The 24,080-nt window shown below is 41.0% G+C and overlaps 1 protein-coding gene and 1 long non-coding RNA gene across 5 annotated transcripts in view; one reads left to right on the top strand and one right to left on the bottom strand.

Moving 5' to 3' along the window:
• The window catches only part of LOC141585091 (uncharacterized), a 50,970-nt gene extending 28,868 nt beyond the window's left edge, over nucleotides 1-22,102 (bottom strand). The window contains exons 1-2 of the long non-coding RNA XR_012518381.1: nucleotides 21,360-22,102; nucleotides 9,060-9,146 (exon numbers count right to left, since the gene is read on the bottom strand). This is a non-coding gene — a long non-coding RNA (uncharacterized LOC141585091). The remainder of the gene's footprint in view (nucleotides 1-9,059; nucleotides 9,147-21,359) is intronic.
• PLEKHG7 (pleckstrin homology and RhoGEF domain containing G7) overlaps nucleotides 1-24,080 on the top strand; it is a 65,672-nt gene that overhangs the window by 28,103 nt on the left and 13,489 nt on the right. For 3 of the 4 annotated variants that reach the window (XM_010338488.3, XM_010338486.3, XM_010338489.3), the window contains 8 exons: nucleotides 3,626-3,724; nucleotides 4,532-4,675; nucleotides 7,999-8,094; nucleotides 8,642-8,743; nucleotides 12,214-12,327; nucleotides 21,475-21,649; nucleotides 23,213-23,328; nucleotides 23,683-23,776. In XM_010338488.3, coding sequence (XP_010336790.1) covers nucleotides 3,626-3,724; nucleotides 4,532-4,675; nucleotides 7,999-8,094; nucleotides 8,642-8,743; nucleotides 12,214-12,327; nucleotides 21,475-21,649; nucleotides 23,213-23,328; nucleotides 23,683-23,776 — 940 coding nt within the window. The remainder of the gene's footprint in view (nucleotides 1-3,625; nucleotides 3,725-4,531; nucleotides 4,676-7,998; nucleotides 8,095-8,641; nucleotides 8,744-12,213; nucleotides 12,328-21,474; nucleotides 21,650-23,212; nucleotides 23,329-23,682; nucleotides 23,777-24,080) is intronic. The other variant, XM_074402436.1, reaches the window with a different exon arrangement.

The raw sequence follows: 24,080 nt of genomic DNA, 5'->3' as shown, positions 1-24,080 counted from the left end.
CTAGGGGAAAGGAAGGGACTGATCTGTGTTCTCCCAGCAGTATCACTTGCAGTACCTACATACCATGATCAGCAGCAGCAAGCAGCAGGGCCTTATGGACGGTTACTATGTCTCATTCTGTTAAAAATCTGCCCATATGGCCTTTCCAATCAGTTTGGCATCAGCTGCTGACATCTGCAGTGGTTCTATGAACACACACACCTTGCTATTTTTTTAAGTCCCATCGCTAAATAAAAAGCCCTCTGAGGTTCCATTCCAGCTACTTCACTTACTGCCCTATGACCTTGGCCAAATGGATTACTCTTCCCTCCGCTCATATCTTCCCTATAAAAGACAGAAGAGCAGTCCCAGCCTCACAGCGTGGTTGTAATGAGTGCCTTATGATGCATATGGAGCCTACCCCAGAGCAGGGCGCACGCAGACACTCAGTCAATCTTGGCCATTATCACCAGTAGTAGCATCTTTAATTAGGGTTTGGAAAACTACTTATTCTCATAGCCAAGTGGATGATTGACTTTCAGTTTTTTCCCCAAAAATAAAACATTTATATGAAGCATACTCTAAACATCACAAGCTACAAATCATAAATTGTTAGTAAAATTGTTAACACCATTGCCACCAGGGCTGTTGCTCATCAGTCATTTAGAGACGTGCTGTGTCCATTTTTCTGACAGATCTGAGACAAGGATTATGATGCAGCCCCTCCTGAGCTCTTTCCTCAAATAAACAGAGGCAGAGCTGGTCACTACCAATCACATCTGAGGTCTCAGGAGAAGGGGCATCTCCCCGCCCCCCAGCCCTCCCAAGGGCTTATCTAGGACAGGAAAACTCTCAGGCCCACCTGAGAGATAGAGTATGCTTTTGGAAGGGAAGAACTTGGCTAAGGAAGGGACACTCCTACAAGGTGTTAGGATCAGTCCATGCTTTTCCCCATAAAGAGGCAACTTGTTCTACACACATGTGTTAAGCAACTGTGCCAAGTACTGGGACAGATATCTAAGATGCCAAGATGTCCCTTATCAGCTCACAATTGAGAAAATGGAACTGAGAAGTAAACTGTGGGTAGTGGGAGAAACATGCTAAATGGTTAGCTCTGTGTTGGAGGGAGGGAGAGCGGCAATGATGGAGACACACAAAGAAAGAATAATTAGTGGATGTTTTCAGCAATGAAGAGAAGGTCATTTCTAGAAGCTTCACTTTCACAAGAACACAATGTCTTGTTTTCTTAAAATTAACATCTTTCTTTTATCCTCTTAGCTTTATTTATCAGATAATTCATACCTCTATAAATGGTAATATATAACAATGTATATCAATATACATCAATATAGCAAACACACTTCTATGTTGTGATCTGTTTTTCCATAATTCATCTCTCTATAAATGGTAATTCACATCAATATAACAAACACACTTCTGTGTTATGATGTGTTTTTCCAATCTATTACAGATTTGTCCTTTTCCTTCTTACTTCCTTTCCTCCCAGCTATCAATATAATATTAGTAATAAAAGCTGACGCATCTATAATGTTTAGAACATTACCAGGCACTGTTACTGTTTGCATGTATTCTTGTTTATGTATGTCAGTTAACACATGTGAACTCACAAATTCTACAACAATACAACAAGGTAAGTAACATTATTACTTCTCATTTTGAAAATGGGGAAATGGATTCAGAGAGGTTGACTAGTTTGTCTGAGGACACACAGCTCATAAGCTATGGAGCATCCAGCAGTTCCAGGCAGTCTGGCTTTGAGTTTGTTCTAGCCCTGATGTGGCCCTGCTCCTTCAACTGTGGGAGTCCCCATCACCAGACCTGAAAAATCCTTCCTCCATTCTCTCATTAGAGCTCTCATAGATCTTGCCTGTTCTCACTGATTTGTCAACCCCTCCAAAAGTGTGTGTATTCAGTCTTAACCTTCAGTTTTGCTCCAGTTCCATATGACCAGTGACTACTGCATGTCTTCATGCCACCTACCTCTTAGTTACTAAGTTTGAGACTCCAGAATTAACCTTGGCTTCTCACTTTTCTTTATCCTCTCGAATAACCTTCAAATGCTTGCCATCGCCTCTCCTAACCACTGCTACCACAATGGAGGCAAGAAGGCACTAAATGGGTGTGTCATTTTCAAGAGTTAATGTGACCACTGGGAGGATGGTCTCCTCTCTTCTCACTGGAATACCCACCCAGCCATTTGGCCAGGAGGCTAGTCAAACCCGTAGAAAGCCATGGTGAGCGCCCTTCAAAACACAGGGCTGGCACCCACTTTCCCACAACACCAATGCTGCTTCCATTGTCTCAGCCTCTTTCTTTTCCAACTGGCGGCTGATTTTTTATTTCCACAACATGCAGTCGCTATGGTTTCAGACATCAACAAAAGGCATATGTCCCAATTGCAGTAGGAGGTCTTTAACTGGTTCCAAAATTCCCTTGCTGCTGTGGAGGCTAATGAGTCTACAATAGGTTTCCTCTTTCAGTGCCATAACCCTACCAGAGAAACCAGTCACAGCCCATTAGCGCATTCTAAAACTGTGATAGGGTCTCTTTTCAGACACGCAGGGAGCCCCTACCTGCAACAGCAGATAACCTGTGCCTTCTCTTGCTCATGAAAATAACGTTGATTAACTTTCACCAAACTGTTTAGATCCACGCCAATATCACGCACCCTGAGGCAACAGAACAAGTCAAAAAATTGTTTGTGACAAACATTCATTTGAAATGCAGCCAAGCTGACTTCTAAAAGCCTTGCGCATTGTTATTCGATAGCTTCTTCCTGCTTTGGCTGGTAAAATAAACTCTTTAAGTGGGCAATTCATGACGTTGCAATAGAACAGTGAATGAACCAAAAAGAAAATGCTCACAATGTAAGTAAAAAGCAAGTTGCAAAAGGATATGTAAATATGATACATTATACAGTTTAAAAATTAATTATGAATATGATCAGGAGAATATTTCCAATGGAAATATGAGGGTGAAGACACATTTCATGGTGTTTTTTTTGTTTGTTTCTCAAATATTCTACAGTAAACATATATTATCTTAACAATCTGATTTTTTAAACAAATATTATTAAGAAAAGATGACTATAACAAAAATAAGTGGGTGATTCCATTCTAAGGAAACTAGTGTTTCCAGCATATTTTCGTATTCTTTAGCAGATAATTATTGTTTGGGGCAAGTCGCTTTAACACTGGGCTTTATTTTATCATCTGCTAAATTAAGGGTTGAACCAATATGTCTGAAGTACCATCTGATGTTAATTAAGTCTTAGGGTCCAGAGTTGGGAAAAGTTAAAACTGTGAAGGCTATGTCACCCCACTGGGGAGGCATGATAAGACTGTTGGCTATATGACCATTCTGTGCCTTGGATTTTTCTTTATTTGTAAAATGAGAGGTTTGAACCAGATAGGCTCACAGGCCTGTATCCTCCAACTCTGACATTCTGTGGTTCTGTGGCTCCTACCAGAGCTCAGAAATAGCTTTGGAACTGTTAGTGGCTTAACAACAAAATATGCCATCTCTTATCGTGAATGTTAGGGAATGGACAAAAGATGCCGAGGCTACCAAAGTCGTGTCATTAAGGAATTTGTGTTTGAAAATCGTGTTTCTAACCATCTTTAAGCAGGGAAAAGACAAACACAAGTACATATCCGATCTGGAAAACTGCCTGTCCTCTGTGAAAATTACCAGCTTCAGGGGCTACGAGTTCTACAGTCTTAAGGTATCTTGCAAACTGTTTACTGTGGGGTATGGCTTTTTCTTTTTGTTTTTTGTCAGGGTGGGGAGGGGAGGGTCAGTATTTTAAGCTGCCAGATTGCTGCCTTGTTTATAGTAAGAGCAAAGCGCAAGAGAGGAACCCAGGGCTGACCAGGGCCTGCTCTGCTCAAACACACTGAAAGCGAGGGAAAGTAATTTTATCTTAAATAAGGTAACAAATGTGAGAGCACTTCATAGGCCGGGAAGCCTCTATAAATGTTAAAAGTGGTGTTAGTACTCTTCATCTCTCTGGGCCTCAATTTCCTCACTGGTAATGTCAAGTTGCCGTTAAGTTGTTTTTGATAAGACAGTTTCTAAAGGTCTCTTTGAGTTTAAAGCTCTCACTTCATGATTCTTCAGTCATTAATTTCAACAAGTTTTGCCTGTGGAACCTGGAATCAAACTTATCAGTTTTGGGTTTGGGGTTCTTTGAGATTTTTTTGGCAGTAAACTGAAAAAGACTCATGATATTCTCAAGCATAATTCAAAGCACCATGAATCTGAATTTCTTTGAATTTTAAACTAGAAATAATGCACGTCGTGCATTTCATGCTGTGCATTAGAAGAAATTGGCATCCCAGACCCCCACAGAGAGAAGCTGTGGTTTGGGTCACTTGAGGAGTCCCTGCCAAGAGGGATGCCCAGTGCCTGAAGCAGAAATCATGATTTCGGGAGTTGCTTGGTCCTTTGGAAGTGCAAGCCATAGCAAATAGCCAGCAGGTCAGTCCACTGAGGTGGAAACGTTTTGTTCTCTCTTTTTCCTCATGTACAGGATAAGACCTGGGATGAAGTCATGGAAACACATCACAAACTCCCTACTGATCAATTAGACTTGAGAAAGCAGCAAGAGGCCATGTGGGAACTCTTCACAAGTGAATGCACCTATTTTTTGGACCATTTATTAGTTCTTAAAATGGTAATACCAGGCTTCATTTTTATAGTAGATGGAAAATATTAATTCGGTTTTTGGGCACTGGTTTTCCTCTTCTGAAAGAAATAAAGAAAAGAAAAGAGAGGCAGAGAAAGAAAGAGAAAGAAAGAAAGAAAGAAAGAAAGAAAGAAAGAAAGAGAAAGAAAGAAAAGAAAAAGAGAAGAAAGAAAGAGAAAGAAAAAAGAAAGAAAGAAAGAGAGGAAGGAAGGAAAGAAGGGGGAGGGAGGGAGAGAGAGAAAGGAAAGGAAAGGAAGAGAGAGGAGGGAAAGGGGGGAGAGGCTTTTTCCTCCTCTTTCAGGGAATAGTGAAAATTTTTATTTATCATTTATTTTTGTTTTATCTATTACTTGACTGTCTGTTTATACTTTCCTTAAACATTGGCTGCGATCTTCTAAGTGAACTAGCCTAGTGTCCCATCTGATGTTGAATCAATCTCTTCTGCCTTGTCTCACCAGTTTGCACACTTCTGAGCCAGGGAGCTCGCTCCCTTCTCAGGCAGCCCATTTCATCTTTGTTTAAGTTCCTTCTTGGAGCTCTTGCTCCCTTGTGAACAGCGCCAGCTGAATGCTTTCTGTCAGCTGCAGGGCCACCATTGCAGATTTCTGGGGCTACCATCCACATGCAAGTTAGTACTGTTGAAACACATGGTATATTCATGATGTCTCTCTTGTAAATAGCACCCCTATGGTTGCACACTGCTGCAGGCCTGATCCATTAAGGCTCAGAACAGAGAATTTCTTCTAGAAGAACAATAGGTCAAGGAAGAGAACCATAGAGCAGCTTCCTGCCAGGACCACAGGGGAGGATGGGCCACACAGCTCCCAAGATTGCCTCTGCCCACAGCACTTTTGCATCCTGGTGACCATCTTACACGGTTAAAAGGCACTGTGCTGGCAGACCTGAGTTCAAGGCCTGGCTGTGCCTCTGATCTGCCTTGTGACCTTAGGAAAGTCTAGTCCTTCATATCCTAAACCGGGGTCGGCAAATCTTTTCTGCAAAGGTGCAGATAGTGAATATTTTGGGCTTTTCAGTCTATACAGTTTTTGTTGCAACCATCGAACTCTGCCATTGCAGTGCAAAAGCAGCCTAAAGGAATGTGTCACCCAAAAAAACATCATTTACCAAAACAGGTGGCAAGCCCAGAGTTTGACAATCCCTGTCCTAAGCTATAAAAGAGAAATGGCAGTACCATCTCTGGCTATCTCCCAAGACCATTTTGATGATCAAATTCGTTTTCTTTGAAATCTGTCAGGTGCTATACAAATGTCAGTTATTTTCTGTAAGCAATATTTTTTTTGCCAATCACAGTGCTAAATTCTTAATTGAGCAAAATGTAAACCACAAAGACACTCCAGGAGAAAACTGAAATTTAGAGACAATATCAGGATGCTAACATGAGCATATCATAGAAAACTAGCTTAAATAATACTATATTTTATTAGTCCATGTGACTGCAAAGTTTAGAGGTGGGAGAGAATTCAAGACATGTTTGATCAAGGGCTCAAAACCAAAACAACATTTCTTTCCATCTCTCACCCTGCCTTCCATGGCAATAGCCACGTCCTGTGGCTAGTTTCTCTTGTAGTCACAGCATGGCTGCTATCCTCGAGCACAATGGTCAGAAAGAGAGAGATCTTCTTAGCATTCATAGCAAAAGTCTTGAGATTTATTCTGATTGGACCAGCTTAGATCACGTGCCCACCGCTGAGCCAAATACTCTAGCTCCGTAATGAAAGAATGTGCCAATTGGCTTAAGGCAGTCCGGCCCACCCCTGGGAGAGAGGTCAGCTTGCCACATGGCACATGTGCAGCCTGGGGGAAGAGTAGACATTGAGGTGAAAACCAGACTGTTTTTCGGGAAGGGGAGTATCAAAGGCCGTGGTAACAATACATGTTCACAGCAGAGCACGAAGCCCCTGAGCTATGCCACCTTCCTTGTCCCAAGCGACAGCACAGGGCTTTCTATCCCACTGTAAGCTGTCCAGGCTTTTCAAACTAACATTTCCTGTTTAAGAAAAGGCCAGTTTGAGCTCACTGTCAAATATCTCAGTGTATTTTAAGTATATATGTACCTTCCTTTCACACAATCAATCAATATGTTTTCCAAAAGTGCTTATGAATTAAAAATTGGTAGCTCATATAATAAATATCGGTGGTTTTTAAAAATAGCAAAATTTCTGTAAAGCAAAGAATCTTATAGCAAAAGTCATGTTTCTTCCAAATTGACCCTATTTTTCTGTAGTCATGAGTTCTGTTTCTTACAATCATCTGTCTCAAATGCTTGGATCTTGACAGACTTCCAGACAACCAATACTCCATGGATGCTAAAAGGTCTAAGTGTTTCTCGACAGGTGGTCTCTAGACCAGCAGCATCAGAGTCCGCTGGGGACTTGGTGGAAATGCACATTCTCAGGCCCCATCACCAATGAGGTTGAGGCCCAGCAAGCTCTGGTGTAATGAAGCTTCCAGGGGATCTGATGCAAGTTCAAGAACCTCTCACTACACTAATGAAATAATACAGGAGAGGGAATTGGAGAAGGTTATCTATCTAAAGCCCAGACTTTTGACCCCGAAAATTCTTGAACTAATTTGTCCTTTTGGCCCTTTGAATGCTTTCCCTCCTACGTATACAAAGTATTTCTTTTTCAATAAATTGATCTCTCTTCAGTTTCTGGAAGGAAGGGCAGGCTATCTGTGAGTGAGGGTTGAAGTTCTTCTTTCTTGACTTGTTATGTAGTGCTCCTGTTTGTGAAATCATCAAATTAAGTAAAAATAACAACAACAAAAATTCCTTTAATGTTTTCATCTATGTGTAATGCCTCTAAGCAAATCCCAACCTTTTACCCGTTAGTGAGATGAACTCACTAAATCTCTGTTTTTAATAGACATTTAAAATATACTGAAAGTAAAGTACATTTGAGTCTTTTGCAGAAGAAAGAGTACATGAGAACACACCATGAATATCATTTTGCTCTCAAGTTAGTAGTGTTGGCAAGAAGAGAACCTTTGGGATTTCTCTGGCACTAGAAGCAGAGGAAGCCCATTTGGACAGATTATGTTCAATAGGAAAGTTGTTAGAATTCACATAAGCAACCACAACTTTCATACTGAAAAGCTCATTTCCAATATGTTCTGTGAAGCTTACATGTCATCATTCATATTGAGTATAACATTTAAACCTTGAGAGTGCTGATTTCTACATTGTTTTGTAAAGTTATACCCAGGAAATTTATGTTTAATATTCTTGCAAAAGGCATGTTTCAACATTTAAAAACAGAAATTAATGTCATATATTTTTTATTTCAAAGATCTTTATGAATACATTAAAATACCTGCAAACTCATGAATATCTCCTAGATGTGGATTTATGGAGACTCTTTGCAAACCTGGAGGAGTTAACTCAGGTAAGCCAAGTAGGAAAATGTTAGTAGGTGTATTTTAACATTCACTAGAGGACCATGAAAATTCATGTTTGGTCTATTCTTACGGTTTGTATTCCATAATACATCTCCATATTCCATTCCCAGTTAGGACTTCAGGTTAATAAGACGGAAGTTGAAATATCCTTTCCCATAAATTGTAGATATTAGTTAACCTTCATTTACCATTTTTCCACGGCTATTTTTAAAAGTAAACACATTCCTAAGATCTCCATCATCTTCATAAATGTTTATTTTCAAATGAGTAATATCCTCTTCTCTCATACATTATAAATAAATAATATTTTTCCTCTTAAAAGGAAAGGAAAAGGGATAGCAACAAGAATTTATTTATAAGAAATATTTATAAAAAATATGTATTGGAGGGTGGGGGAAACAAATCTGTGAATTTTGCTAGGAGATAAATTTGAAATGGGAAACATCTGTAAGAATGATATTTGAAGTTCAACAAATATTTATTCCTTAACCCTGGATGTATGCCTACTTTTGTTTTCTTTCTCTCTGGCCCTAGACAAGCCTTGGTTTTGTGAACAGTCTCTTTGGCATCGTCAAGGACTACGTAGACACGTCTGAGACTTCCTCATCACTGGATTTCATTTCTGTGCTCACGAAGGTAAATTCCTCCCAGTAGATTTCAACTTTATGAAGTAAAATCACCAACCCCCCAGGACAGTTGTTTATACCCTACTTGATTTTTCTTCTCCCTGGGAATGTTCTACCTCCACTCCTACAAAGGAACTGTCCCTTTCTCTGCCAATCAACGTTTTCAAAAATAACTTGCAGATTCAGTTTTCCCATCGTCACATCTCCTGTGTGGGTTTTATTAACACAAAATCTACTTGCATGGAAAAGCCATTTCCAAGTCTGTTTTTTAAATGACTTCAATTTAGAGCAATATTCATGGTAATAGTTTAGTGTCTGCTACTTACGTGATTCAGTTGTTTTAATGAAAGTACCAGTCTCTCAGAAAGAAACAGAATAAACCTTCAAATCCGTCAACACCCTTGATCATATTTCTGTGAAATGAGGAGAAAAGAGGAAAACATGTAGTCCTGGTTTGAGAAATGCTTTTTATTTCTTTAGTAGACATTTGAACATCCTCTCCTATTTTTCTTACTTTGACGTGTTTGTTTTGTTTTGTTTTGTTTTGTTTTGTTTGAGATGGAGTCTCGCTCTGTCACCCAGGCTGGAGTGCAATGGTGTAATCTTGACTCACTGCAACCTCCACCTTCTGGGTTCAAGCAATTCTCCTGCCTCAGCCTCCTGAGTAGCTGAGATTACTGGTGCGTGTCACCATGCCCAGCTAATTTTTGTATTTTTAGTAGAGACGGGATTCATGATGTTTGTCAGGCTGGTCTTCAACTCCCGACCTCATGATCCACCTGCCTCAGCCTCCCAAAGTGCTGGGATAACAGGCATGAGCCACCATCCCTGGCCTACTTTGAGGTTTTTAATCTAATTCTAGTCTAATTTCATTGAGCAAGATTTGAATTTTTATACTCCGCTTTTTAAGAGAAAACATAGATTGAGACTGATTGAGAACTCACTAAGTGCTATGTGTGGAGCTGATGCCCTGTGCACAATAACGTGCAAAATTAAACAGCCTCTTGCTTTTAAGGAATTTTAGTCTAGTAGGGGAGAAGTTAATCCAATAATGACACTAATGGTTATATAATTAAAGCAAGATAAATGCTGGGGAAAAGGAGGAACATAAATATTATGAGTGTTCAACAAAGGAAACCTTTTAAGTTGGGGTGCATAGTAGGGTAGTCAGAGGTAGGAAATGCTTCCTGGGGATATGACACTTGAAAAGATACACGAAGAAGGAAGAGTTTTAACAAGGCAAAAATAAGTAGGAAGGTCCTTTAGTGAACATTGAAAATGAGTTTAAATAAGAAAATCTTTGGATGTTTTTGTTTGTTGTTTTTTTTAGACAGAGTCTCACTCTGTTGCCCAGGTTGGAATGCAGTAGTGTGACTTCAGCTCCCTGCAACCTCTGCCTCCCAGGATCAAGTGATTCCTGTGCCTCAGCCTCCCAAGTAGCTGGGATTACAGGCATGCATCACCACATCTGGCTAATTTTTGTGTTTTTAGTAGAGACGAAAGTGTCACCATGTTGGTCAGGCTGGTCTCGAATTCCCAAACTCAGGTGATCTGCCTACCCCAGCCTCCCAAAGTGCTGGGATTACAGGAGCGAGCCACCACACCTGGACCAAATTTAGTTTTTAGTAAATATTCTGGAGAAATGTCAGCTTTTCATCAAAACATGTACGTACACTTAGCACTAAAGAATGGGATACTGTTGGGCTCTTTACTAAGGGTAAACCACATACAAATAATAAACCCACATATGAATGCTCCATGCTGTTACCAATGTGCAATGATGGGTTATAACAACTTTTCCTAAATTTAAAATGTTTTCAGCCAAGTGAGAGTCAGTTGTGCCACAGTAACAAAAACCCTCAAATCTCAGTGGCTTGGTTCACTTCTCACTTAGTTCAAGGCCCAGCTATCAACATTTCCCTCCAAAATAAACTCACATCATCTTTCGTTTTTGTTTTTTTTTTTTTTTCTTTTTTTTTTGAGACGGAGTTTCACTCTTGTTACCCAGACGGAGTTTCACTCTTGTTATCCAATCTTGGCTCACTGCAACCTCCGCCTCCTGGGTTCAGGCAATTCTCCTGCCTCAGCCGCCTGAGTAGCTGGGATTACAGGCACGTGCCACCATGCCCAGCTAATTTTTTGTATTTTTTTAGTAGAGACGGGGTTTTACCATATTGACCAGGATGGTCTCGATCTCTCGACCTCGTGATCCACCTGCCTCGGCCTCCCAAAGTGCTGGGATTACAGGCTTGAGCCACCGCGCCCGGCCACATTATTTTTCAATTACTTCCTGCTGAAGCCAAAACTTGACACTGCTCACTATAGTGTTTTTTAATGTCCTATAACTAAATATTTTTCTAGATGTCACCCTCTCTGGCTTTGTTACTATCACTTCCGTTAGTGGTTTTACAGGCTGGGTCTGCTTTCTCTACTCACCAGCAAATACGTTTTCCTTCTCCGATTTCACCACATTGGGATCTACTGGAATTCCTTAATGCAGCCCATGAGTCATTATATTAATCAATAAATCTATCAATGGACACATAGGCTTAGCAACATGGTAGACACTATAGAATCCTGAAGAGAGTACTTAACAGTAACAAGCCAGGAGAATTGCTGAAGGGAAAAGAATAACCATTGTTCACAAGAAAGACACTTAACTGGGATGGTGGCATGTAGTTCAATGTGCTCAGTTGACTCATTATATGTATAAATAAATATACATAAATTAACAATTTGCCTTATTCTAGAAACAATTTAGGTGGTTCACAAATGTGTAGTCATTATAGCAAGTTTAAGACATTAAATAAGAATAATGAAGAAAGGGGAAGACAAGATAAGCATTAGATTGAATAAGATAAAATGCATGCTGCTAGATGCAGTATGCTTGGTGGGGATGTCCCAAATTTCTACATACTTAGAAACCAGCAAAATTAAATGCATGGACATTCTTGAGGAATATCAGATGAAAAGTTAAGTGTCCTTACTTTAATCACTTACTATCAACACAAGCTTAACATCAACCAACAGGGTCACCCAAATCAAAAGCAATATTTGTCACTGGGTGTCCTGCTGGGTGTGGGGCCTAAAGAAAGCGTAAATAGAAGTAAAGGGGTGAATCAAATCAAAACAGCCTAAATAGAATTTTAATAGGGAGAAAATCATTATTATTGAGGTGTTAGCTGTTTATTATGAGGTATTACTGAGGTGTTAGCTGTTTACCATATTTTGTCAAAAGAATGTTTATTGCTATTATATACAGTGCTACAATGAACATATGTGTGCATATGTCCTTATAGTAGAACGATTTATGAGATTACCTGTGTATTTCCATATGGTTGTAGCACCTGCTTGATCATGGCGTCTCCACCACTTTTCCCTGTTCTAGTTAGGATAAAAGTGAAAAGAAACAGAGTCTGCCAGGGGTCAATGCTCCCCTTAACTTGCATTCATCCTCTTTCTGCCCTTCCTTTCTTGCAGTATTTCCGAGGGAGTCTCTGCCAGAGCCACCAGACCTACTGCCTGAACTACTCAGCTGCTATCTTTTATCTTGAGAGCCTGAGGCAGAGAGACGACTTCGGAATTTATTTAAAAGTAAAGTATCATTTTCTTTTCCTTAGTATTTTTCCGGACGCTTTTTGGGTGTCACAGGTACTCTGGGAATTATTACATCTAAATTAAATGGGAAAGAAGGAAATGAAATGATCAACAATATGTTTTAACTACAAATCTGCTTTCCTCATAAATACATTGTCTGCTGTACACTTAGGAATATTAAATGGTGCCCATCTGGAAATATATTATCTAATATCCCTCCTGAAGTGTTGGCTGGGGCTTAAAAATGTTTTTTGTTCACTGTTTTTTTGCGGAAGAAATTGGTACATTGTAAGGAGAAAACTATAGTAAGAACCTGAGCTTTGTGACTTAGAAGTTTGGCTCTTGCAGGAGTTAGTTCCAGCATAGAAGCCTGGTGCATCTTTTTTTTTTTTTTTTTTTTTTTTTTTTTTTTTGAGACGGAGTTTTCACTCTTGTTACCCAGGCTGGAGTGCAATGGCGCGATCTCGGCTCACCACAACCTCCGCCTCCTGGGTTCAGGCAATTCTCCTGCCTCAGCCTCCTGAGTAGCTGGGATTACGGGCACGCACCACCATGCCCAGCTAATTTTTTATATTTTTAGTAGAGACGAGGTTTCACCATGTTGACCAGGATGGTCTCGATCTCTCGACCTCGTGATCCACCCGCCTCGGCCTCCCAAAGTGCTGGGATTACACTGGTGCATCATTTATACTGTATTCTACATGTATGGTGCCCCCTTGATTACAGCATAAAGCACAGTGTCAATGTCGCCCCCAGAGTTGCACCAATATGGCAGTTCTGGGTCCCACAGCATTAAAAGAAGAAATTTCTGCTGGAGTCCTTCAGCATTTTCTAGTAGGCAAAGCTGAAGCCAATTTCCCCTGACTTCCCTGATTCTGTCAGTCTCTGCTTTGATATTTCTTTAGTCTGAAATGGAACGTTTTCAGTTCTGTGTCAGAGCCCTTTTGGATCATCCAGAGAAAATGGTCTAAGCCTTTCCAGAAAACCAGCTCTTCCCTGCAGCTGCAAGAGGCCCCTGCCAGAGTATGACCTCAGAGGCTTGGGAAGAAAGGCTGCCATGGTTCCCAACGACTCAAGTGTGAATCAGTGGGCTTCTGCCATAGCCTCTATGTGCCGGGAAGCCTGGGTATGCCAAGGATGAGAAAAGAGGAATAATCCTGTAGCTTCAGCCCTTTAGTGCTTTATTTGCTACTCAAACTGAAAACTGAAAGCTCATTAGATTTCCAAATGCATGAATAATCATGTTCCAAATGTTTTCCCTAGACGCTGATGGATTAGACTCAGCTAGGCCCCCAAACTGAGAGAATCCAGGTTCATTTCTCTCCCTTCCAAGCTGGGAAAGAGATTAATTCAACAAGGTCCAATCATCATTTTCAAATAACTTTGGAAAATTCTATATCCATGTATTCAAAGCCAAATGATTTTTGTCAACGGCACCAAAAACATACATTGAAGAAACAACACTCTCTTGAGTAAATAGTGCTATAAAAACGGAATATCTCGATGCAGAAGAATGAAAGTAGATCCCTATCTCTCACCATATGTAAAAATCAAATAAAAATGAATTAAAGACTCAAGTGTAAGGCCTGAAGCTATAAAACTGGTGGAAGAAAACATAGAAGAAGCACTTGAGGATATTGGTCTAGACAAATATTTTAGGGCCAAGACTTCAAAAGCATAGGCAACAAAAGCAAAAATAGACAAATACGACTGTATTGAACTAAAAGGCTTCTGCACAGCAGAGGAAATAACAGAGTAAAGAGGCAATCTGCAACATGGGAGAAAATATTTGAAAACTATTCATTCAACAGGGGACTAATACCTAGAATATACAAGGAACTTGAAGAGCAAAAAAATAAATTGAGAAAAGAATCTGAATTGACATTTCCCAAAATAAAACATACAAATGGCCAATAGGTATATGAAAAAAAAAAAGTTCAACATCACTAATCATCAAGGAAATGCAAATCAAAACCACAATGTGATATCATCCCACCCCAGTTAGAACAGCTATTACTTTAAAAGATAAAAGAAAGCAACAGATGCTGACAAGGATACAGAGAAAAGGGAACTTCCGTACACTGTTGGTGGGTATGTAAATTAGTGCAGTTGTTATAGTAAACAAAATGGAGGTTTCTCAGAAAACTAAAAATAAAACTATCATCGATCCAGCAATCCCACCACTAGGTATTTATCCAAAAGAAAGGAAATCAGTGTATCAAAAGATACCTGATCCCCATGCCTACTGCAGCACTGTTTACATAGCTAAGATATAGAATCAACCTTGTATCCATCGACAGATGATTGATAAAGAAAATGCACTACGTATACGCAATGGAATATTATTGAGCCAGAAAAAAAGGAAATCTTGTCATTTACAGATGAAACTGGAGGTCATTAAGTGAAATAAGCCAGGCACAGAAAGACAGATATTGCATGTTCTCACCCGTATGTGGGAGCTGAAAAAGTTCATCTCATGGAGATAGAGTGTAGGATGATGGTTTCCAGAGGCTGGGAAGTGGGAAGAAGGGGATGAAGAGAGGTCGGTTAATGAGTGCAAACATACAATTATAGAAGGAATAAGTTCTAGTGTCTGAAGGAATAAGTTACTCTCTCTCTCTCTATGTGTATACATAATATATATATCATATTTTATATATATATACTATATATATATATCATGTATATATAATAACCCACTAGGGTGACTATAGTTAACAATAACTTATTGTGTTTCAAAAATAGCTAGAAGAAAAGATCTGAAATGTTCTCAACATGAAGAAATGATGTTAATAAATGTGATTATGGATATCATAAATATCCTGATTTGATCATTACACATTGTACAAATGTATCAAAATATCACATGTACCCCATAAATATGTACAATTGTGTATGAATAAAAATGTATGTAGTGTCCAAAGATATTTTGGGAAAGGTGGTAGAGGATACAGTGCTGTTATAGCACATGATGCTTTTTTTTTTTTGAGACAAGGTTTTGATTTGTTGCCCAGGCTGGAATGTAGTGGCACAATCTCAGCTCACTGCAACCTCCACCTCCCAGATTCAAGTGATTCTCCTGCCTCAGCCTTCTGAGTAGCTGGAACTACAGGCACCTGCCACCACTCCTGGCAAATTTTTTTTGTATTTTCAGTAGACTGGTTTCACAATGTTGGCCAGGCTGATCTTGAACTCCTGACCTCAAGTAATTCGCCCACCTCGGCCTTCCACAGTGCTGAGATTACAGGTGTGAGCCATCACGCCCAGCTACATGATGCTTTTATGCTGCATAATACTTTAACAGACACTTTCTCAAAAGGCTCTTAATTCTGAACACAAACCTGTGAAGTTGATTATATTGTTCTTTTGTGTCCCTGAGGCTCAGAGAGGTTAGATGACATTTGCAAGGTCACACAGCCAATAGGTGGCAAAGAAAGAACTATAGAAAGATTTTCAGACAAAAAATCCAATGCTCTTCATACCAGAATTGTTTCCAGTTCCTTAAGGCTACTTTCCATCACCATGGAACTATTAGCCTCACGAAACTAGGCAAGAGGTCAGGGAGAGACCCGCAGATAGAACTCATAACACATGATGCTGTAAACACAAGGTGACTAGTGTTTGAGCCCTTGCTATGGCCCAGACACTGCGCCACATGCTGGTGATCCATGATCGTCTTGTCTACACACTAACTGCAGATTTTTATGTTGTCCCCGTTTTTCAGGAGTTTAGACAAATTAGGCAACATGCTGAAAGATATGATTGTTCTAGGGCAGAGGTAAGATTTGAATTCAGACCTGTCTGAACCTGACGTTCAGTCTCCTACAATGTTCTGTCGTAAACAACATTCTTGGAGAATTTAAACCCATGTTGTGTTATGGGCTGCCTGAAATTGACCTATAAATGCAGTGGGATAAATTTACCTTCCATTTCACATGAGGCTAAGCTTTATGAATGCATGTACTTTATCCTCGGGCATATTCATGGGATTAGAATTCTTCCTGCTGTTTTTTAAAAATGTCTTTACTTACGTATTTATTTATTGAGACGGGGTCTGATTCTGTCACCCAGGCTAGAGTGCATGGTACAATCATGGCTCAGTGTAGCCTTAGACTCCTGGGCTCAAGTGACCCTCACACCTCAGCCTCCCACGTAGCTGAGACTACAAACATTTGCCACCACACTCAGCTAATTTTCTAATTGTTGTAGAGACAGGGTCTTGCTATGTTGCCCAGCTTGTCTCAAACTCCTAAGCTCAAGCGATCCTCCTGCTTACTATTTCAGAAACAAAATGATGTAGAGGAAGAAACTGAGAACTTCATACCAAGTCTCTTAATGTGGCTCTTCTAATAATGGCTAAGAACTCTAGCCTAATGGACTGAATGGTCGAGATGTGCCAGGCTCTGTTCTAAGCACTTTGTGTAAATTATCTCATTAAAACCTCTCACCAAGCCAATGAGGTAGTTACTCTTGTTATCTACATTTTACAGATAAGTTTTAGAAAGGGTAAGTAAATTTCCTGAGGTTTCAAGAATTCTGGTGGCCCAGTCCCAATGCTGTGCCCCACCAAGACAGATTTATTAGGACTTAAAAAAAAAACAGGGTCTCACCCTGTTACCCAGGCTGGAATTCAGTGGTGCCATCATGGCCCACTGCAGCCTCAACCTCCCAGGCTCAAGCGACAGGACATAGTTTCATTTGGGGCCCTTTAATCCTTTCACGGATTCCCTAAGCACGTTGGATATTTATTATAAAGCAAGAGTACCCTCCATGGATCTAGACTCATCAATAAAAAGTGCCTTTTATGTCCAGTCTCTCTCAATGGAAATGTTCTTTGCCTTTCCTAACGGACCTGAAAAATGAAGTCAGAAGAGAGATGAAAGGAAAACTTACAGCTTTACTTTTGTAATGTCAAGCTATTCTTTTTCTCTTTTCTGAAGTTTTCTGAAACACTAAATGCTTCTAACATCCCTGCCTGGATCCTTGTCTAAATAATTTACCATAGATGCTTTCTGCCAATTGCCATGGAGGAACTTGGTGTTTTCACTTTGACCTGGAATACCAGTGTGTGCTGGCAGCCAGAGCTGTTCCCCACAGCAGGGCAATTTGGGGCAGTGGCCTGGGGCAGTGAGTTTTTTGGTAGGGCAGGGGCCTAACTGCTGCTGAGAAATCAGTTACAAGAACTCCCAGCCACCCAAGAGGTCCAGGACCCACAGGTAGCACTGGAACACTGCTGCCTATGAGTCAACATGGAAATCAGCCGCTAGAGAATAGCCCTGCTCCCCTCCACTCACAGCCTTTCTTCATCCATCATGCTTGCCTCTGTCTCCATCCCTGCCAACATCAATGAGAAGAACCACAGCCATTGGACCTGGAGGAGAACTTGGAGATCATCTAGCCAAGAGCTATGTAGCCAGACCGGAGTCTGAGGCTGCAGTCAGCCATGATTGCACCACTGCACTCTAGCCTGGGTAACAGAGTCAGATTGACCCTGTCTCAATAAATAAATAAAAATAAAATAGTAGGAAAAAAATTTAGACCTATTAAAGTGCACCAGAATAAAGTGCATGCCTTCATAAAGCTTAGCCTCGTATGATATGAAGGGTAAATTTATCCCACTGCATTTATAAGTCAATAACGAGAACCACGGCCATTTGGAGCTGGAGGAGAACTTGGAAATCATCTAGCCAAGATATCATCTGGCCAGACCGGAGTCTGAGGCTGCAGTCAGCTGTGATTGCACAACTGCACTCTAGCCTGGCTGGCAGAGTCAGATCGACCCTGTCTCAATAAATAAATAAAAATATAATAGTAGGAAAAATTCTAATCCCGTTAATGTGCACTAGGACAAAGACATGCCTTCATAAAGCTTGGTCTCTTGTGATATGAAGGGTAAATTTATCCCACTGCGTTTATACGTCAATTTCAGGCAGCCTATAACACAACATGGGTTTCAGTTCTACAGGAACTTACACCTGTAATCCCAGCGCTTTGGGAGGTGTGCAGATTGCTTGAACCCAGGAGTTTGAGACCAGCCTGGGCAACATAGTGAGACCCAGTCTCTATGAAAAACTTAAAAATTAGCTAGGTGTGGTGGCCTGCACCTATAGTGTCAGCTATGTGAGAGGCTGAGGTGGGAAGATCCCTTGAGCCTAGGAGGTCGAGGCTGCAGTGAGCCATGATCGATCACTACACTTCAGCCTGCGTCAAAGAGCAATACCCTGTTCCCCACACCCTTAAAAAAAAAAAAACTGATAGTGTGGGAGGACAGTGAGACCCCACCTCACCCCACCAAGGACATGGTCAAGCTATGAAAGGCAAATGCAAATTGCTAGGCAGGATGCTAGGAGGTAAACAGGGAGGGTTTGTTTAAGTTCTACAGGGATGTTGTTTACAACAGAGTGTTTTCAGAGATTGACCATCGGGTTCACACAGGTCTGAATTGAAATCCTACCTCTGCCCTAGAACAACCATATCTTTTAGCATATTGCCTGATTTGTCTAAGAAGAGAAATTGAAGGTCCAGAGAAAGAAGGTGGTCCTCGGAACCAGGATCCTGGAGCTCTGTTCACCATGCACCGTGAGCTTGCTCTCACAGCCAGCCATCTGTACGTAGGGGAGAGGAGAAGATTGAATTTGGCAGCATCCTTATGATGAAGAGCCCAGGATATTTTTTAAAACATCCAGCTGAGCCAGGTGCTGTGGCTCACACCTGTAATCCCAGCGCTTTGGGAGGTGTGCAGATTGCTTGAACCCAGGAGTTTGAGACCAGCCTGGGCAACATAGTGAGACCCAGTCTCTACGAAAAACTTAAAAATTAGCTAGGTGTGGTGGCCTGCACCTATAGTGTCAGCTATGTGAGAGGCTGAGGTGGGAAGATCCCTTGAGCCTAGGAGGTCGAGGCTGCAGTGAGCCATGATCGATCACTACACTTCAGCCTGCGTCAAAGAGCAATACCCTGTTCCCCACACCCTTAAAAAAAAAAAAACTGATAGTGTGGGAGGACAGTGAGACCCCACCTCACCCCACCAAGGACATGGTCAAGCTATGAAAGGCAAATGCAAATTGCTAGGCAGGATGCTAGGAGGTAAACAGGGAGGGTTTGTTTAAGTGGGACGAGAGAAAGAACTCTCCCTTTCCAAAAAGAATGGAGCCAGCAAAATAGTGCGACTTGTGGGCTGTGTATTTGACCCCTCTTCACAACCCAAAATCTTCAGTAAAATAAACATGCATACTCACAAAACATGTCACGAGGAGGTTTACAGCGGAAACTAACATAGGAAACCAAGAGGATACATTTGTTCCAAGCTGTTCAGGGAAGAAACGGTGTACATGAAAACAAGAGTCCAGGGGAAGCCATTAGAATCTCAGTCCCCAGATACTGGTGAATATCTAGGGGAGAAGTTTGGGCTTCCACAGGCCATTGGAAAGTGTACATGGCCTGTGGAAGTCCAAAGGGAAACAAGAGTCCAGGGCCCAGAGGAAGCCATTAGAATCTCAGTGCCCTAGATATTAGTAAATATCAAGGGGAGGAGTTTGGACTTCCACAGGCCATTGGATTAGTGGAGGCTTGAGTCAAATATACCTAGATCTTCAAAATACAAGGATTGACGTGTGGGCTTGAAGACATCTCTGGGGATGTAGCCATGAGTCTCCTGCAGTGTGGCCCACGTGAGGATGGCCCTGAAGGGTCTGGGTCATAAGGCAAAGGGGCTAACCTGGAGAATGAAAGGAGAATGGAAGGCAGAAAAGAGGCGACAAGACTGCAGCAGGACAAATATTTCGTGTAAGGGCAGGATCCCTGTGGTAGTCAATTCAGACTGCTAAAACAACACGCCACAGATTGGGTGGGTTATAATCACAGGAGAGTGTGTTGCTCACAGTTCTGGAGGCTGAAACTCTCCTGGTGCCAGCATGGTTAGGGGCTAGCGATGGCCCTTTTCTCGGTTGCAGACAGCTGTCTTCCCATTGTATCCTCACATGGTGGAAAGAGAGCTAGAGAGCTCTCCAGGATCCTTTTATAAAGGGCACTAATCCCATTCCTGAGGGTTCCATGCTCCTGGCCTAATCACCTCCCAACAGTCCCACCTCCTAATACCATCCCATTGAAGGTTAGGATTCTATTAGGTTGGTGCAAAAGTAATTGCAGTTTTGGGGATTTTAAAGTAATATGACGTGGATTTGAAGGAAAGCAAACACTCAGTTTATATTAATCCCTCTATCACTGCACTCAGGGTCAATCTGGTATGAGTGGGCAGTGTAGGAGAAGAGGAAGAGAATGCACCCCCCGTGCTCCTTCCTGATGTACCCGTCTGCGTGCTGCCCATCAACCACCTTCATGTCTCATTAATCACCTTCATAAAGGCCAGAGAGCGCCCTAGGTTCAAGGAAGCTCACATTCAAAGAAATGGCACAGCAAATAAAACTAATGTAAAAGCTATTCTCCTGTTCACTCAGGTTTCTCAAACATCGTTTATGGAACCCCAATGTATAAACCCATGGCAATACTTAACTACAGTTACTAAATTACTAACATTTCTTTTCTTGTCTTCCCCAGTGCTGGCATACCCTAGAACTGCCTCTTCTTCCAAACCCCAGCTCCAAGCACTGCCTATTGAAAACCATCCGCGTCTGTTCTTTACCTCTCTCCTCTCCCCTCTTTGTTCTAGATCAACTGAACCGCTTCAACTTCTGTGTTCATTTCTCTTCATTTTTTATCATTACCCTGATCCTTCCCAACTAAGGGGAGTCAAGGAACTGACCCAACAAGCACGAATCCTTCCTTTTCCCCCAACCTCAATTCTCAATTCTCCTAACTGCATCACAAGTGGGAACAAAGCTGGTGAAACCAGAAACCGCCCCCAGGGCTGGGGAGGAGGAGCCAATGGGCAGAACTAAATTCATTCTCAAATGAGAAGGGTAGACAAAGCCGGGGCACATCTATCATGACGTCTTATCACTGCCGCTAATGGAACATGCACTTTGTAGGGGATTGGATCTGTGGCTTATAAATTGTCCCAGGAAACTCACCAGTGCATCCTGCAGTTAACTGAGTAAAATCTCTAAGAAGCTCTCATATCCAGGTTTCTTAGTGGCTCAGTGGGCGAGGTGATCATTCTGATGTGGCTCCTTTTGCCTTCCCCAGTGGTGTGAGCAGAATGAACAATGCAGACGGCTCCACCTGCCTGAGTTACTAGTGGCCCCACTTCAGAGGCTCACTCGATATCCATTGTTGCTGAAGAATATCTGGAAAAGGAGCATGGACTCTGCTGAGAAAATCATGATCTACTCCATCAAGGAAAAGGTGGAAAAGTCCATCCGTAAGTCCCTGAGATAAGTGAGCTTAATTAAAGAGCTGGGGCCTTGTGACTCCTGGGAACTCTCTGGGCTTCCATCCTTGGAGGTAATTCCATTGATTTGAGGTCATGGCTCTCGGAAATGTGGGTTCGAGTGTGAGTGCATTGTAAATCAAATGCGCACAGAACAATGGGCTCCAGTCACATCCTGGCAAACCCTGTGAGAACTCTAGCACCAAGTTTACACAGGACGTGGCTCTGTCTCCAAGTGTTTCAGAAGTGAGTTCGGGCAGGAAAAGTTACTTCCCAGACAACTGAAGGCACTTTGTTTTTAACAGTCATACTGACCCCACACACAAAGCAAATGGGAGTAAACACCGTGGAAAATGTGTCCAGAGGATAAATTACCATTCATCATTTCTTAAATCACCGAAAGCCAGGGTCAATGTGAAACTACGCCAACTGCAATCTTTAGAACTGAAATTTGAGGATGGGAACTGAGCAGGCCCTATGATGACTTCAGTTTATTTGTTTAACTTTGTATAATTGAAATTCACATAAAGAAGTTCATGATTTATGCCCATAAACCAAGATTTCCTGGTGGGCATCAAAAGGGAACAATTCAAATTGGTAATATTCAGCTGTACAGAAATTTTTTTTTTTTTCTCCTTTGGCAAGTTTAAAAGTAAAATGATACTGCCTGGAACAGGTGCTTTAAAACAAAAGTAAAATGACCATTTAATTGTTTGTTTTTTTTTTCTGCTTTTAAATTTTTTATTCAAATTCTAAAATTACCTGAAGAGCTGGAATTAAGTTTATCAAGCGAATAAGACAAAGATTCAGTTAAAGATGACTTCTTTAAACTTTTGAAGTAATCTTAAGGTTTATTATTCATTTGGATGGGTTTGGAAGGATAAAGCAGCACCTCTGGAGATTTCTCAGTAAAAGATGGATTCTCATTGTTGAAGGAAGAGATCTATGTGGCCTTCCTTTAAGTCTATTAGCTTAGAGATTGTGAATTCTGAAGGGTTCCACTAACAACGGGATTCTGCAGGTCTTTTGCTTGCCTTCCATGTTTTCAAAAATCATTTCAAACATGTTACTAGAAAAACGTTGGAAAATGAATACATACCTCCCAAAGAGAAACTGAGTGCTGACCAAAAAAGAAATAATCACCATTATCATGGAGTGAATATATACTTTTATCATTGGGGCAAAAGGGTATGTTTGTCCTTGTTAGTCTGATTTTTTTTTTCTTCCTCTAATTACAGGCTCTGTGGTCTAGGGAATAAGAGAAAACTACCAAGAATTTTATTAGAATTATTGAAATAAAAATACACAATATACTTTCAACTTACTGAATTAAATTAGTTAAGCTTCATTTTTGTCTGCAAGTGGCTGATTTCAAATTAGTGAGTTTTCTAAGTCACATGAACAGCAAGTAATATGTGAAATGAACTTAATATATGGTCTGGCTCCAGGGGCAGCCAGTGTTTCTAAACAATTCCTGTGAACTTTGGTTAAAATCTATACTGCAATGTCACATGCACTTAAAAATAGACTGACTGACTGTGTCTTGTCTTTCAGGCGACCTTGAAGGAAAAGTGAAGTGGCTGGACAATTTCCAAAAATTTAGATATCTACAGGAGATTATAGTGTGGCCACCGCTTTGGGATAGAGATAAAAGGTTTTTTGTTCCAGAGGTACGAAGAAAAGATCAATTAGGACTTATGTTCCTCTCTGGAAGTTGGGCATTCAGACAGAAATACAATCTTAGATGTCCCCATCTGTCTACTTGAAGAAGAAATCTAGTTTCTTGAACAAGAAGTAAAGCCTTCATCTGCAGGGCATTGTACGTGGGAAGGCCGAGGTCATTACGCCATTCTTATGATGGTCCTACTGAGAGCTTCTTTCATTATTTCCCATTCCCATGTCCATCTGCTGGCATTTCCAAATGTCATGAACTTTCTAGACGGAGTTGATTACCCCAGCTTTTTAAACATGTTCTCTTCCGATCACTAACAACATCTCTTGTATTTTTTCTCTTGTTTTACAAGTGTTTGAAACACATTTTTAAAGAACACACGGCAGAAAACATCTTGTCACCAACCAACAGACACCTTCTCTATGAAGGAAAATTAACTCTTGCAGGTAAATAACTGCTTCCTTTAAAAAACCATCTGTGCTGCCTTGTAACTTGTTTGACCGCCAGTAATTGAAGAGCAGGAGGAATTGTGTTTGCCCATGCTGCAGGTGATGGAGGGTGTGAATCAGAGAGTATCCTATGGGGTCACACAGACTCAGGCTTGAAAGAAGACTTTACAATGTAACTAGCTAGGTGCCCTCCATTTTCTCTCTGTAATGGGATAACTGCAACTACTCCATAGGATTGTTAAAACAACATCTGTCTCTTCTAAAAGTACAAAATTAGCCAGGCCTGGTGGCACATGCCTGT

This window comes from Saimiri boliviensis, chromosome 7 (genome assembly GCF_048565385.1).
Source record: "Saimiri boliviensis isolate mSaiBol1 chromosome 7, mSaiBol1.pri, whole genome shotgun sequence".
Classification (NCBI taxonomy): domain Eukaryota; kingdom Metazoa; phylum Chordata; class Mammalia; order Primates; family Cebidae; genus Saimiri; species Saimiri boliviensis.
Note: the sequence above shows the minus strand (reverse complement) of the source record. Positions and strands in the feature narration are given on the sequence as shown.